The sequence below is a fragment of the Pelmatolapia mariae genome, linkage group LG7 (genome assembly GCF_036321145.2).
Source record: "Pelmatolapia mariae isolate MD_Pm_ZW linkage group LG7, Pm_UMD_F_2, whole genome shotgun sequence".
NCBI classification, from domain to species: domain Eukaryota; kingdom Metazoa; phylum Chordata; class Actinopteri; order Cichliformes; family Cichlidae; genus Pelmatolapia; species Pelmatolapia mariae.
The window spans coordinates 16,130,974-16,148,352 of NC_086233.1; the positions used below are offsets into that span (position 1 = coordinate 16,130,974).

Here is a 17,379-nt window from a genome sequence, read left to right on the forward strand (position 1 = left end):
AGAACCCTTTTACGTTTTTTGACTATTACGTCTGTGACTATTCTGTCAATAGTTTAAAAAGCTTTGAATGAATTCTGATAAAACTTTGTAAGGGTGTAGACAGGGCTCATGTTAACAACCTTTTAAAATATGGCTTACATCCATGTGGGTCTTCAAGGTGAACTCAATGGTTTATTGTGCAACAACTAACAAAAAGCCTTATAACTTTGATTTTGAAACTATGATTCTTACAAATGTGTGTGTCTTGTCTACATATAAAAAGCACTGCATTTTAAAAATGATGTCACATCTGACGTCTGACCTCTCCTTTAACATCAATAGATTGATCTGAAGATGTAAGTGATAACAATGATATATAGAGCTATTTAAAACCATGTTTCTTGTTTGTATTGACAACATATGGGCATTTAGAGAATGATATATGGGGATTCTAAATATTACATTATAGTTTGCATCCAAATGCCATGCCACATCTAACCTGTGATCGTACTTTTACATCTGTCTTTCTTTTAAGTTGACCCAAAATGCTTTGTATCTACAACAAGAGTGTCAAGAGAAAGAGAACGAGCTGGTGAGAAGTTAGAAATATACCAATCAAAATATAGTGCTATATAATAACCTCAAGTTATTCATGTCCAGTTTTTACTCCTTCATAATGATGTAATCAAAGTAAACATCTGTCATGCTACCATCACCTGTTTTTTATTGCACTACAAACATCTTAAAATGCATTTACAAATAACAATTAAAACAAAGCAAATATATACAAAATACAATTCTATTCTATTATAAGTAAATATTAAGGTGTGAAGTACTTTGGCAGGAGCTTTGCACTGTTTGAGTGCTTCTTTTTATTATTATTATTGAGGAAAGAAGACAAAAACCCTAAAGTTGAGCCTTTAAAGTGTAAAGACACATCCAACCTTTATATACAAAATATAAAGTGAAATAAATCCTCATGCACATGAAATGCAGAGAGAAATGGATATTGGCCAACACCTTGAGATCTCGCTTAACTGCATTTACAGTTGAACGATTGTTCTGTGGAATCATTCTTTTAGATCTGCCAGATAATCATCTTTGGAGTATCTCCAACTGACCTTCTTTTTCTTTTACCTATCTTGACATGCCCTGGCAAAAAAAAACAAAAAAAAAAACAGATTAATTTACAGGTTGTGTTTTTAAGGGAAGCCACTGTTAATTAAATTAACGGTGTAATCATATCTACTGTTCTTGCTGGAACAAGACAATATGAATATGTCCTCAGAATCATGCAGCTGAAGCAATATCTCTTGAAAAAATGCCAGTTGTTGGCTTTAAAGATAAAGATCATCTTTTTTTCTTGAATTCTTGTCCAATTTGTCTTTTTATAAACAAGTTCTAATAGCTGTTAGACACCAAGGACCTTACACAACGGAGGAGATGTGAGACATCTAATATTTAAGGCTCTTTCAAGATAGAGTTGGACATTAATTGCTTGAAACTGAAATAAAAAGTAGCGGACAAAATAAACCACAGAAATTTATGTACACAAAAGGTTTATTAATCTCTTTGGGATGGGCATAATAAGGCTGCTGCAATTATAGCAAGGATTATGGCCCAGACTGGATTCACAGCAGCACCACCTACATGACTAAAAAGAAAAGCAAACCTTGCTATGTCATCACCATCTTGAAATACCTCCAGGCCCTCATTTACAAAGTTATTTTGAATGTGTTAGAATGTTAACTTTAATTTCAGTGGTCACTGAGGCATAAAAACAGCATGTATGGAGTCTATACATTTCAAATATTGTGGCGGGGCGTGGTTTACGGTGCTGCTGCAGGGGAGATGGACGCACCTGCACGGGTTCTGCAATCTCACCTCGCTGGCATAAAAGGCTGTGCTGTCTGTCTGTGGGTTGTTGTTGGTGATGTATGTGGCTGAGCTGGATAGCTGCAGCCGCGAATTGTATGTAAAGCAAGCGAGTGCAAAATAAAGATGCTGAAAAGCATGCAAACATTGTCAGGTCTGCTGTAGTATTATTACAAATATATATATATATATATATATATATATATATATATATATATATATATATATATATATATATATATATATATATATATATATATATATATATATATATATAGATAGATAAAGGACCTCAGATGTACACGAACTCCTACATACATGCATACACCTGCAATTTGCCTGTTTTGTGTTTCTGGAATGAGTACACTGTTGACAAATCCCTAGTCTGTGAAGCACAATTTCAACAAATAATATTCTGAAGAGGAACTCAAGAGGATTAAAACTTTCACCCATATTCCTTCTTCCAGTATTGCATCGTTATTTCATTTATGCTTTGTGAAAGTGCAGTGTTTTGATAAGGGCAGTTACCACACCCCAACACTGAACAACGCACAAAGACTGGGAGGCGTCATTGCAGACAGATGATATAATGCTGCATTCCTCTGCGCAAATTCTGAGAAGACATTCGTTATACCTTGTGGTATTCATGCTACATATTTGATTTTAAAGCTCCACCCTTGAGTCCAATGGTCAATATCCATTTTTTACATTCACCTACATTCACCTACATCTTTAGTTTCTTTAGGACTTTTTTTTAATCATTTGGTAAGTTTCAATACTTGTCACCTGTCAGCTTTGAACTGAGAATGAAAGAATTGTCCCTGAATTGAAACAAATGCACTCCTGAGCTCATCGTTTTCTATTCCAAATAAGATTCATAAAAAAAAAAACCTCTCGTAAATCCTTACTACTTTGAAAATATTTATGTTAAGCATATTCTGAATCATATCCAACACCTGCTATTGATCAATTTATCATGTTCATACTTACTTTAATACTCCCACAGAGTAAATAGAAGCCCGAGGGAATTTCTTTTTTTTTTTGGTCAACTCAACCGGTTTAGACTACTTTGCCAAATTTCACAACACCAAATATAAAATGATGTGTTGAAATAGTATTTGGAAACCCTCCAGAAGTCTCTGCTGTTCACTTATGTAGGGATACTGAAAGAAAATTAAAGGGACACTTTTTAATTTCAGGACAGCATTGAGTCTGTTCAACTTCTGGAACACTGATCTGGCCAGTTAAGTAATAGAGGGGGTTGTTAATCTGTTTCAGTTGCTTTGGTGTTAATAAAATTCACAACATGTGCGCTAGAGGGGCAACAATGAGACAGTTCCCAAAAGCTGGAATGGTTTTACAGATGGAGGTCACTGAAGTTTTTTTCCTCTTCATCTTTTCGGACTGTTTATTCAGTAGTTTTGCATTTGGCTAGGGTCAGTGTCACTACTAGTAGCATGAAGCGATGCCTGGACCCTACAGAGGTTGCACAGGTAGTCCAACTCCTCCAAAATGCCACATCAATATGTGGTATTACAGGGTTTGTAAGAGAGCAGGACAAGGACTGTAGAGGGTACTTAACCCATCTGCTCCTTTGTGCAAGAGGGTACAGGATGAGCTCTGTCAGAGCTAAAAAAAAAAAAAAGATCTGATGAGCAGAACAGTGGGTTGAATCTCTCTGACAAAACAATCAAAAACAGTCTTCATGAGGGTGGCCTGAGAGCCCACTTCTTCTGCTGGACCCTGTGCTCACTGCCGGGCGCCATGAAGTCTAACTGGCACTTACCACAGAATACCAGAATTGGCAGGTTCACCACTGGTGCCCTGTGCTTTTCACAGATGAGAGCAGGTTCTCCCTGAGCACATGTGACAGACCTGAAAGGGTCTGGTGAAGTCATGGAGAACGTTATGCTGTCTGTAACATTGTTCAGGATGACCGGGTTGGTGGTGTGATCTGTGATTGTCTAGAGATTGTCTGGCTTTGCAAGCATTTTTTATTTGGAGATTATGTCTCTATTATCCCAAAGAGATTATTATCTCTTTCGGATGGGCATGATGAGGATGCTGCAATCAGAGGCATATCCACGGAGCGACGCACAGAGCTGATTTCAAGTTGAAATCCTTGAAGCCATTGTCAGTCTTTTTGCTGGGGCAGTGGGTGCTGGTTTCCTCCTGGTGCAGGACAATGAGGATGAGGGAATTTACACCACTAATGAGCCCCCACACTCATCTGGCCTATATCCAACACATCTGGGACACTATGTTTCGGTCCATCTGACGCCGCCACGTTGCACCTCAGATTGTCCAGGACCTCAGTGATGTCTTGGACAGACCTGGGAGGAGATCCCATGGGACACCATCATCATCTCATTAGGAGCATGCACAAACACTATCAGACATGCATACAAGGCACGTGGGGGCTAGAAAAACTACTGAGTACTATTTTGAGTTGCTGCAGTGATATTTTTGCAAACGGACACTCCTGCTGCATCATTTTTTTTATAACCCCCCCCCCCACACACACACACACACACACCACCACCACCACCGTTTTTTGTCTTTGTTTTTTTTTTTTACTTTAAATTATTAATTTAGTTTCTTTAAATTTTTTGAGCAGCGTGTTATTGTTCAGGGACCTTTTTATAATTTCCAATAATTTCCACTGGTTTCCTCATTATTCTACCAATATGTGAGGCATTTGACAGGAGTACACGGTTTTCGGGCGCATGCTGAAGAGCAAGTTGAACTGGTTTGACGATAGAAATCTCAGCACAAAGACGTTAGAGTAAACACCCTCACTGCTAGTTTCTCACATTGTCACACAGACACTGGAGATAAGTTCATGACTGACACGACAACAGACTAGCAGCAGCGATCTTTGTTTGTTTCAAATCATCTGGAGAGAGTACAAACCACTATATTCGAATAGTAGTAGACAGCTTTTTCTCTGGTCTAATCGGGCAATGAAATAATCTTACCTATCCTTGTTCTCTCAATGAAAACACAGGTGAGTAACAGTATTTCTGATAGAATCCTAAAAATAGTCACCCTATAACTGCATTTACTTATGATCATTAAAAAATTGTTTTAAAAAGTATTCATCATTTAGTATTTCTCAGTCTCTAGTCACCTTTGTTGTAGAGCTGTTGTGTAGTTGTCAGTGCTCATTTTTGTTTAATCATGGAGAGAAAACAAGCAGTGCGACGATATAGTAGGAATTAGGGAATGGAAGAGAGCACTGGCAACCCTTTAGGTCGTATATCAATGGGACAAAAATAGCAAATCTGAGGGGACGAGTTTTATTTTACTGAGTTAAGTGCAAACATAATTAACCTCTGATATATAATCAGAAATCAGAATGTATTTGGGGATCATTAGTCATGAGGATGAGGCATTGTCACTCAGGAACCTCACATAGAGGTGTTTATCATATTTCACACAAATAACACACAAGTAACAAAAGTTCACAGCATAAAATATTTTCTCCTGTTAACTGCATTTCCAGATACAAGTGAACATGGCACACAATGAATTCAAAGAGGAGCGAACCAAAGAACTGGTGGAGGAGATCACAGAGGAACAATTTCTCAAAGATCTCTACCTTTTTATGAAGAAGAGAGATACACCAATAGAAAGGATCCCACATCTTGGCTTCAAACAAAGTAAATATTATCTATTACAGCACATTTGGATTCACAGCTTAAGAATGTGTTAATTCACTGTTGTTTAATGTGAGAAAAAAATGATGTATAAAAACTTTAGAAAGTATGTTATATTCTCATTAGAAATATTTTTAATATTTCAAAAATGAAATGTGTCTGTACAACATGTTTTGATAGAGAACCTACCAATAAATCAGTAGTAGCGACAAGAGTAAAGGAAACATCTGCAAAACTATGCTTGATTTGAAATTTGCTTCTCTTTGCTAATGTGTGTAGATCTAACTTTGGGTTAATCAAGATATAAATATTTGTTAAATTATTCATCAGGTCATTGAGCAAAGATGAATTATTACAATTATCGAATCCAGGTTCTTTAAAATTCATCCATCATGAATGCCTTTTCTTTAAATGCTATGAAGATGCCATGAAGAACATGTTCTTCTTGCTGCAGTTTCTTCATTCTGTTTCATGCTGTAAAAAACAAGTGTTAAAGCAAACCACTGTTATCAGCTTCAGCTCTGAGAAACTGTGATATTTTGTTCTCAGTTATTAAATTTTTTGTGAAAGTAATTTTTTTAAGGGTTTCTAGTGAAATTAATATTCCTAAATTTGCAACTTTGTCAATTTTACTTTAACATGTATGTCTCTCCTTTTTTTCAGTTGATTTATTTGTCATGTTCAAAACTGTCAATGACTTGGGTGGCTACCACCAGGTAATAATCTAATAATCTCGTTATTATGACAATAATTATGATGATCATGATGGCTATTATTATTATCATTAATAATAATAATAATAATAATAATAATGATGTCATTGTAATAGTAAGTTAGTATAAGATTATAGTATAGTAGTATTATATTAAAGGTATTTTCAGTTAAGCTTGCAGTAAAAATAATATTGCTAAGATGTTAAAACTCACAGTCACACTTTTGTATTACTCTAGGTGACTGCTCAGCAATTGTGGAAACAGGTTTACAATACACTTGGTGGAAACCCTCGAAGTACAAGCGCAGCCACCTGCACCCGCAGACACTATGAGAAGTAAGTTCAAATTATGCCCGTCCGTCCATCTGGCTGTGAATGGGTGTTATATTGTCTTTATCTGATCCTTTTTTTTGTTATTTGTGTAGGCTGCTGCTGCCCTATGAATGCCACGTGAAAGGCATTTCCATCAGGTCCATGCTGCCTCATCATCAGCCAAAGCCATTCCACTTTGTTGCCGGCTACAGTAAAGAAGAAGATGACGGTGTCCAGAGACCAGCGAAACGCAGGCTGGTATCCGTACCAGTGTATCAGGTTGGTATTGTTTTTTACTGACATACACACAAAAAAACTATAACAAAATTGATTAATTGCTTTGCATTGATTAAAATTATAGAAATATTATTTATTATATTAAGTGAAAAATTATTCCATATTGAACAATTTACTCTTGTGGCTACTTAGAAAACCTTTCACTGATAGTTAAATATTTTATCTTTAAAACAAAATAAATAAATCATTAGATTGAAGGAAATTCATGGTTTGTTTTTGTTTTGTTTTTTTGAAGAATGGGTTGCATAGGAAGTTAAGGACCTCATGGATTGTACTGAAAATATGTAACAGGTGCCAAAGCCTTGTTAAAGTGAAGGCATAAAGAAAATAATGAACAACTATCAGGCTAACAGCAACACTATGTAATTTTTATCAAGCAGGAATGAGAGTGGAATTACTTTCTTATGTAGCTCCATAACTACTCTTCAAACACCTGATGAACCGTTGTGTTTCTCCAGCAGAACCCTCATAACCTCCAGACAGACCAACACGGAAATCTCTTCCCTCTGTCTGTCCACTACCCTCCCTACTATCAGCCAAGCCCCACAGTTCTGCCTCCCTACATCCCTATGCCCCCCTCAATATTGGCCACACAACACCCCCCTGCTCCCAAGCCCCAATTCCCTTACAGTCAACCTTGTGTAAACTCAACAGAGAGGGTGAAGGAACCATTAGAGCACCTGCGTTACCTGGCTGAGCGGTACAAGACCTCATCCGGACTGGCTGAGCCCCTGAACCTCAGCGTTAAATCATCAGCCCGGGACATCAGCAACAACCCTGTTTCATCATTTGCTCCACCTTCAGCCAGCAAGAACCCAAAGTTTTTGAACAAACCATCCACACTATACGCCCATCATCATACTGGGGCCCTGACAAATGAAGGCTCTGAGACACAAGATGGCGAGTCAAGTGATGGAGTTGCACCCTCTCCTTATACCATGAAAGCACAGGAGGAACAAGTTATTGATGTCGATGTTACAGCACCCTCAAGCAGCCCCGTATATGACTCTGCTCTGCCACTGGGAACAGAGGCTGCTGCAGTGGCACAAAAACCCTGTTTTCCAAACACAGACCTTGCAGTCACGCCAAAAGAAGAGACAAAAGTTATTCCAGAAGTGATGGGGCTCAATCTTAGCCAAATACTGTCCAGTCTCCCTCAAAAGAAGGATGGCAAAATGGAAATTGAGTTACCCCTGTCAGTGTTTCACAAATTGCTCAAGATGTGCAAGTCCTCAGCAATGATGCATGAAAGTAAGGTTCCTCAGCCTACTCAGGAAGGACACCCTGCAGAAAGAAATTGGCCCAACGCAAACACTTTCCCTACAAACCTGACATTTCACACGAATCCCCAACGCCAGAGTTCTGCTGAAGATCTAACATTCAGAAATGTGCCAAACCTCAGTCACAACAATAAAAGCCAAAACCAATTCATGAGCTACAAGCCTTTGCCTTCAGGCGCCATTTTAAAAAATACAGTAAGCCAGGATGTCTTGTCAGTTGATCAGCAGGATATTAATAAGTCATACAACTCCAAGTCACCCAATTTCTGGGGTGCCCATAAGAGAGAGACCCAGTCATCCCCCATTGAAGTGGAAAGCAGCCCTAGTCCCCCCAGGACTCAGCAAGACTTTGCTTATAAATTCTACGCAGACGTCCAGGGAGGGAAGCAGCAGACGGAGACGGAGCCCTCAGCTATGCTCATGGTCAATTCCAGCTCTGCTCCTCTCTTTCAGCTCACCACTGAAGAAGTCATGAAGCTGAAAAAAATCATCTCAAGCTCATTGTAGAGACCAGTTAAGACAATACCACAAACACACCAACACCATGTTAAAGCTGGCTCATGCTCATGTGCATATTGTATCATATTACAGCTCTATATTTTGCATATACATCGGGTTCATTTCCAATCAATTTGTATCAGCTGAACACAAAAAAGGAATACAAGCATTCATTCAAATCTGCTTGATTTAAAGATAATCTGCGCTATTTTTGTGTGTTTTGCACTGAAATATTGATTGCATTTAACACTTCAGTCTCATTGTTGTGCAATCTTGTTTAAAGCACATGAAGTAGATTTTTCCTATTTGTTAATAGTGTTTGTTTGTTTTTTACACCAGTTATATTGTGAAATGAATCTGTTGAAACAATAAATTCTTTTTGTAAACCTTTCCCATCTGGAGACAGTTTTATTTTTGAAAGATGTGTAAGCCATAACTGCAATGCTCTACACATTTACATGTAGTGAACACTATTTTATCCTTCCATTTTGTGAATCATTTCTCTTAATCCTCTTTTTTCACTTGTTTTTAAAGCATGACGCTATATCTGAACTTTCCTATTCAAATGTTAGATTTACTTGTTCCTTTTTTCAACATTTTCGTAGTTGCAGTAGAATAACAGGCGTTTTCGCTTTAGTGAAAAGAAGATACGTCAGTCGTCCTTTAGTGAGCATTGTTTTTATTTGTCATGCCTGAATGTTACATAAGCAGCTTACTATCTATTTTTATTTTTATTTATGTAATTACTACTCTTTGATTGAAAACATGTGGAATTTTAAGGTGTGACAGCCACATTGAAAAAGAAGCAACACTCCCACTGCAGTGAACTTAGACGTTAATTTATTACGTGCAAATTGCTAATTAACATCACAAAAGTGCCACGAAATCTATTATGATTCTTTTTTTTATAGTGCTTTAAACCATTAACAGTGGGAACAATACTGAGTAGATCAAAGTTGATCCTTCTGTTTCCTAGGTTTGTTTTGTTTTGTTTTTTTCTTTTTATTTCCCCTAAATGCATTTTTGACATTTCAAAAAGCTTGAAAAAAACAAAACAAAAACAACAACAACAAACCAACGGTGCCTGAGAGACATGTGACATGTTCAGACAGGAATTTTACTGTCACTACACAGCATTGCTTAAGCCAGGCCTTTGTGTGGGTAAGCAAAGTTTTAAAATAATCATATACTATATATACTATCATATACTTTCCATTTATCCATTTTCTTCCAATTATCCAGGGTCAGAGACTAGCCCAGCTGTTATAGGGCAAGAGGCAGAGTACACCCTGGACAGGTTGATCAAAAATAGCTTTTTTCTTACATAAAATCTGTTGACAGGAGTACTAGCCCAGGAAACCCTCGGGCCAAACGTAATTTAGTGCTTCCGTGTTACACATATTCTATTTAAAGAGTGGAACGCAGTGTGCTTTACATCCTTAAACGTGCACACTGGCATCAAGGACAAACTACTACAAACCTAAGTTATCTGAAAAGTTCACTTTCAGATTCATAATTTATAAGGAAATTTGTATTAATTCAAATAAAGCACACAGTGTATTTTTAGCTTTACATTTACAAATTGTTTAAAAGTCCTTTATGATAACATACAGACCTCAACAAATTTATTAGACCACCATCCAGTGTAAGGTTCATGTCACAATTGCCATTAATAAACATTACCAAAATAATGTCTTATCTCTAATTGTTATCCACCAGTATGCTCAAGCTCTTTAATCAAAATTATATTTTTGAATAATGAAATGTAATTGTTGTTGTCATCCATGAATTTTCAAGTTTCTTTTTTCACAAAACAAGGCGAAAACAAAATACTAAAACACAATACTTAACATAAGATAAGATTTTAGCTATTCCTGATCATGACGTGAGGCCTCGAAGGATTCTGTGCATCCTTGGTATCTCCAGGTACCAGATTAGATTAGCGTTAATCGCTTATTGCATTCTCACACGTCCTCTTTAGCAGTAAGGCACACCCAGTGACAAACTTCTGAGAAACCCTTCTCTGATTCCTACCTGCTTTCTCCATGAATAGTAATAACCTTTTTCTCGTTCCACAGGATGTTGACTGGAAGTGTAGAGTTTTATATGCTTCCAAGAGGTGTGGCCAAAACCAGCATAACATCAATGAAAATATTTGTAGACAATGCAAGGTGTGCTCTTGATTTACAGTAAAAAGATTTTCTTCCTAGAATATTTGTCTTATGACTCAGTAGAAATTTGCCAGACTACTTCTGTTATTTTCTATAATAGCACGATGTGCAACCAAAATTTAAAGCATGTGTCCCTGTGTAACAATAAAACCAGGCAAAAATATAAATGCACGTTGCTGCACGTGACACTCAAATTAGCAAGACGTGATTTTATCCCAGTGGGTGACTAATAAATGGATGTTTTCATGTTTAGCATAGTAACTAAAGGTAAGGGGCCAAGGTAAATGGAATCAAAATTAGAGCTCAAACGGAATCTCATTATATCACCTCAACTCCAAAGATTGCTAGCTATTGTTGTTGGATAAACAGTTTGGATTCATTCAGGAGTAGCATGAAAAAGTAAGCACAGTTGAGTAATTCAAGTGACCTTCCAAATCATGAAAGACCACCAATTATCATGTCCTTCTCCAACTCCTTGACAGGGCAAGGTGACCAGAAATGGGGTGCTGAGGAGTGTGTTTTGCTCTTTCTCAGTGTCCTTGGCAGGGTGATCAATAACTGTAAAAAATGGGACAACACAAAAAAAAGAATCAATCAAAGAATCAAAGAAAACAAAACAGTGGCTTAAAATGTTATCAAATAAACCTCATCTCTGTTGGGAAATATAGATGTCCAGATAATACATTGACATGGAAAATCATCCACCCTCTCCCTCACCCATTAATATTCCCATTATGTACCAAAGCATCACACCCTCTTGGCAGCTGAAGTGATTTCAACAAATGGGCCTCGAAACCACAACTCCAACTGCAAGTTTCTTATCTGATGATCTCTTGGTATGAGGATATGGTTGCTTCACTTACAAGAATAAGCGCACGTTATTTGCTAGATTACTGTCACAAGGATGTCAGTTTGTCTAATGTTTTCCACGTAAGTCCAAGTGGGGGTTTTTTGGGTTTTTTTTGGGTTTTTGTTTGTTTGTCTGTTCCTCCGCCAAGACAGTGACATTTTTGGTATAGTTTGCGTTCATGTCATTCTGTTTGTAAGAACGTTAGCTTGAAAAGATTTGAACGAATTCTGATCAAACTGATCAAACTTTAAAGGGGTGCAGAGTGGGGTCCGGTTAACAAGCCATTAAAATTTCTATTACATCCACCGAGTTCTTTAAGGCTAACTTGTTGTGTATTGTCAACGAAATGCCCAATTTAACACACAAATCACTAAAGTTGAATATTTGTATTATTCTGATCGTGATGCAGTACAGTGCTCTAAAGTTGTACATTTTGATGAAAAATGACAATAACTTTTCATATTAAAAAGAAAATATTGCCATGGGGTACTTTTTGAGTATAGCTGAAAAATGTTGAATTTTATGTACATTGCAGTAACAGGTTATAACCGCTTAAAAACGTAGCAATTTGAGTATATCTGCAGTGTTCCTGAATATCTATTTTTCTGGAAAACAAAAATAAACTTGTGTTCAAATGTTTCTCATTTAATATGTATGACAAAAATCCAAATGAATTCTTTTAAACAATGACATGAATGTTGCATATGTACGATACGCCACAAAACAAATAAAAAAATAATAATAATTCTGCTCAAGTATATTAAAATGGGTTTCAGTGGTCCAAATAAAAAAAACTGCCTGCACTTTGCACATGTTTAAACTGCAAACTTCTTAAAGTATCTTTGAAAGAACAAAGAAGACATGTCTACCTTATACGTATATTACCTAACTGATAAAACTGTTGTATTATTTTTTTAGATGTGAGATTATTTCATATTCTCTCTGCCAAGCATCTTTCTCTTAATGCAAAGTTGGAAATCTGTCAGGTAGTTTTATATATAAAACTATTCTCTATCCCACAGCTATGCAAAGTATTTTTATGCATGCAGTGTAACAGTCTAATTCATTAGTGGAATTCTGTTAAAAGAAACACTGTTGAACCACAAACACAAAGTATCTGAAAACAAAGCCAGCGCTGTGAAAGCCTGTCTAGTCGTCTTCTCTGGTTGTTACCTCACATATATCAATTATCAAACTGTAAAACCTGTTCTCTGAGACAATTCTGACTGATCTCTGGCCTAGCTCTGTACACAAATCACCACACTCCTGAACACAGTATGCTGCTTTTGACAAGGTCTATTATGTGCATACTTGAACTTGTAACTTTTGTTTACTAAGAAGTTAAATTACCAGCTAGTGTTTGAAAAACACTGTCCAGATTACAAAAGAGAATGCTTGTATGACTTTAAGAAGTATTTATCTTGCTTAAGCGTGACCTGCATTTCTGTGTTAATTCCTGTCCCTGCTGACCTCGATGAGCGCATGAAAGACACAATTGTGACCTTCTGTATGCCACTGAATTTTTGCACGCTTTGTCTATGTGCATGTTTCCTGTAAGCTTCAGTACAGTATGAAAATCACACCTTTCATTTTAATTATTCTTACAGTAATATATTATTCCCAACTCGAAGAGTTCAAGAAATCCAAGACATTTGCCAATCTTCCCAGGAGCAGACATCCCAGCAAATTCACCACAAGGTCAGACTGTGCAATGCTCAGAACACAAGAGCTACATCTCAGGCTCTGCAGGCCTCAGTTATCATGTTAAATGTTTAAGTTAATGACAGTAGAGTGGGACAAAGACATGTTTGGAAACTTTCTTCTCGTACATTGCATTTAACCAAAGCGCAGTACAGCTGGAACAATGTCCTTTAGAAAGATGACAGAGAAAGACACAATTGTGACCTGCTATACACAACTTTGTGCATGCTTTTTATATGACAGAGAATAAACTTGACACTCAAATAGGTTTAATGTGCAACTTCTGACTGTAAGGTTCCGCTTACAGTCACAAGTTACACTATGAAAAACAAACAGTATTAAAAGCTAACCTTTCACAGTAATTATTCTTACAACTCAAAGAGTTTAAGACATTCAAGACAGCTCTACATTATACGGGCCAGATGTCAGGCATGTTAGGTATATTGTAGCCACATCTGGCCCACACAATATACCTAAGTCCTGGGCCTTGCCTACGGAAAACTTGCCAGGGTCATAACGAATATTAATTGCAAAGTGTAATGTTTCATTACTTGTAGTTACAAGGTAAGCTTTGCTGGAATGTCATAATACAACAAGTGATTATGCGTGTGGTGGTGAGCATTAGGAGTGGATTTACTATTTAATATGACTAAAGAGAAAGCAAATCCTGCTGGCAAATACATGCAGGTGTATTTGGCAGGCTTTTAAAAAAAACTGCACGCACAGAGGTGTAGAAAACCTACCTTTCCTTGTAGTATGTAGAGAGCAAAGAGCGGATATCAGTAGATAAATCTGGAACCTCAGTTTGCTTTCTGGGCGAGGAGGGTGTTGCTGAAAATATTGAGGAAAGAAAAAGAAAGAATAGAAGGAACAAAGGAAACAATCATTCGAAATTTTTCAGTTGTAAAACTCCAGATTGATTATCTTAACTCAATTTCTTACTGGAGACATTTCAAACTGAAGTAGTCAACTAGAAGGAACTAAAAGATTCTTTTCCTGAACAGCATTTTCTTTTTCCTTTTAGAGATATTTTCTTTCTGTGTGACTTACTTTAGTGATAGGGACGTAGTTTCGAAGAGAACATTTTGTTATTTAAAGACACCCGCATTTAAGGTTCTTCATTTATAACATGTTGTCATTTGGTCTGACTGACATGTTTGTCAGCAGGTATCTGAGATAATGCAGCTATTCATGTCAACAGTATCTGGTCTGTTCTTTTGTGTCATTGTTCCGTGGTATTATTTGTCTTTTAGATCCTGCCATTTACTCAAACTCGTTTGTCAAGGTGTTACTCCAGCTTTTTACAAATGAAGAATGTCTGAATTCCTGTTATGAAGAGACAGACAAAAAAACTGTTCCCTGGTGCGTACTCTACAGCACATCTCCCTTCTGATTAAGGAAAATAGTGTTTCCCTGATAATTCGACATGATCTGTAAATCGCTTAAAAAATTACTGGGTTTACACAGGTTGTGTAGTCTCATCTGTCATTATACCCTTTTAAATGGATCACACTTCTTCTATTTCAGGCAGCCATGTGATCCACCTAATTATGTGTCTGTATATAAAAGATAGAAGTAATCTCACAGTCTGTAAAATGAAGTCAAAGTCTCTTAAACGTGCATGCTTTCTAATTACCAGCACAGGGCGACTCCTCTGGTTGCAAAAAAGAGATGAATGCATAGATTTCTATGTGTAAATGATTCTCTTCTTACTTGATTTAAATCCATTAACACCTTTTATAGTCACAGTCTTATTCAATATAGTATGATCATTTTGTAAATCCCAAAAGGTTGATTCTGTTCATCTGGGGAAAGTGTTTTCAGTGGGAGAAACGTTTTGTCACTCATCCAAGTGACCAACCTTATAAAGAGTACATTGCACAATGGCTGAAACTAGCACCGCCGAATGAACAATGGGCTGGGAGGTCAGTTCCTTGATGCAAATTCTCATGACCATTGATTAAAGTCTATTGATCACAGACCATTGATCAATGGCCATGAGTACCATTCACAGAGACATCGCTACTAGGGGTGGGTTTCAATAATCTATTTATCCATTAAAATCGATTTTAGCTTTAATAAAGCGATATTGATTCATTAAAATCCTGAATCGATTTTTAAATATACATGTATTTTGCCAGAAACGGCAGAATCTCAGGTTAAAGCTCACAAAACTATTTCAAACACCACCAAACAGCTAAAACAGCAAACCAGAACAGGTAAACGGATTCTGCAAAAAGAGGTAGACTCAAAGCGCGGTCCCGCCGACGCATCAGAACCAGTGAGATGTCAGCTTTCTCACCCGACAGGCCGTCAAGTTAAATGGACGTGGACATGCCGTCGGGTCTGAAAGCCGACAGCTCACTCATTTTGTTGCGTCAGCGGTCCGCACTTTGTCTGTTTTTTTGTGCTAGATTCTGAAGCTGCAGGTTTTGTCTCTATCCAACCAAAATTGACTGAACCAGCAGCAAAAGAAGATCCTAAGCTTCACATTTCGCTTCACATAAACATCGTCATGAATTCCCTCTTGTTTTTGCTGTTTTGCTTCCACCACAATAAAATCACACTTCCTGCACAGCTCTCTCTCTAATCTAATTTTCTGCATTATTCGCTTGCTTATTACCAGTGATGGGAATAACGGCGTTACTTTTTTCAGTGACGAGTAATCCAACTAATTACTATTCCTATCGTTACAACGCCGTTACCGTTACTAACAAGGAAATGTGGTGCGGTCGCGTTACTATTTTTCAACAAACAGACGGTTGAAGCTGTGTTCAGCTTACTGCATCTTATATCAGTTGTACGGAAGTAGCTGTAAGTAATCTGGGCGCTACAGCTGCGCGTTGGCACGGACGGCAATCACTTTCTGGCAGACGATCACTTTTTGGCACAACACCTGGAGCTAAGGGGGCAAAACAATCGCATGAATGCTGCTGTTTGACCGAGGAAGAATAAAGTAGTCGTGGTAAGCCAATCACATGACCACTTCAAGATGACAAAGCAACAAGGTGATATATACCAGTTTTTAAATTGTGTTGATAGGCGACGTAAAACCAGAGTCATGATAAACAATATATATGCAGTGTTTTTTCCTCAATAGTTTCATCAGGTTTACTGTCTAAGGACAGCGCTAGCAAGCACTCTCTGCTTATGAGCAAAAAATAAAAAAGCAAAACAAAAATCAGCCCTTTCGTGTTGGTGGAAAAATGCACCATGTCGACCAATCAAAAAATGATATGGCAACATGACATTTGGTTGTTTAGGAAGAGGAGGAAGTTTTAGGAGTGATGTCGAGAGATAGAGAAAGACAGCAGAAAAAGAGAGAGAGCGAGTTTTGAGATGTGAGAGATTTGTGACGTTTAGCGTGTTTGGAGTGTGTAGTTAATGTGTTGTCTTGTGTAGTTAGTGTGTAGTGAAGTGGATAGTTTTGTGTTGTGTGTCAGAACTATGAGGCGACTGCTGTCTCCAGGTAAAAAACAGGAGTGATACACCTCCTGCTATCAGACCTGCAGGTATCAGGCTGTGATGTTCTCCTTTATAGTGGACAGCAATGTTCCCTCTAAGCTACGCGCGTGCGCAATTGCGCACTGCTGGCACAGTCTCTGCGCACAGAAAATCTGCGTTGCGCACAAAAAAAAAAAATCTAACCTGAATTGAAATTAAAATGAATACTTTAACAATTCTGTTTTGCAGTGTTAGTCAGTAAGTGACTGGCTCCTCCCGTTTGGGATTAGAACGATGCCACCTTATCCCATAGTCCAGCCAATAATACGATTCACATTCGTATATACGCAGCTAATCAACGTTGTTGACAGGCCACGTAAAACCAGAGTTATGATAAAAATATATGCAATGCTTGGTTTTCTTCCTGAATACTATCGTTGTTTATATTTACTGCGGGAAGAAACGCTAAAAACTGAGTTTTACAAGGGAAACGCTCCAAAGCACTCTCCGCCTGTGAGCAAAAACAAAACCAAAAAAACCCCACCCTTTCCTATTCGTCCAAAAAAGTACCATGTCGACCAATCAAAAAATGATATGGCAA

General features: G+C 37.5%; 2 protein-coding genes across 3 annotated transcripts in view; one reads left to right on the forward strand and one right to left on the reverse strand.

Moving 5' to 3' along the window:
• Positions 1-2,147: 2,147 nt before the first annotated feature.
• The window catches only part of LOC134630645 (rhotekin-like), a 33,674-nt gene continuing 18,442 nt past the window's right edge, over positions 2,148-17,379 (reverse strand). The window contains exons 12-13 of one of the 2 annotated variants that reach the window (XM_063478115.1): positions 14,078-14,165; positions 9,436-11,341 (exon numbers count right to left, since the gene is read on the reverse strand). In XM_063478115.1, the coding sequence (XP_063334185.1) occupies positions 11,335-11,341; positions 14,078-14,165 (95 nt within the window). In that variant the 3' untranslated portion in view covers positions 9,436-11,334. Of the gene's footprint in view, positions 4,188-9,435; positions 11,342-14,077; positions 14,166-17,379 lie in introns of those variants that run through there. The other variant, XM_063478117.1, reaches the window with a different exon arrangement.
• arid6 (AT-rich interaction domain 6) lies at positions 4,949-9,199 on the forward strand. Its single transcript, XM_063478118.1, has 5 exons — positions 4,949-5,516; positions 6,177-6,229; positions 6,464-6,561; positions 6,651-6,807; positions 7,293-9,199. The coding sequence occupies exons 1-5, from the start codon at positions 5,372-5,374 to the stop codon at positions 8,619-8,621; spliced, it is 1,782 nt and encodes a 593-aa protein (XP_063334188.1). The 5' UTR covers positions 4,949-5,371; the 3' UTR covers positions 8,622-9,199.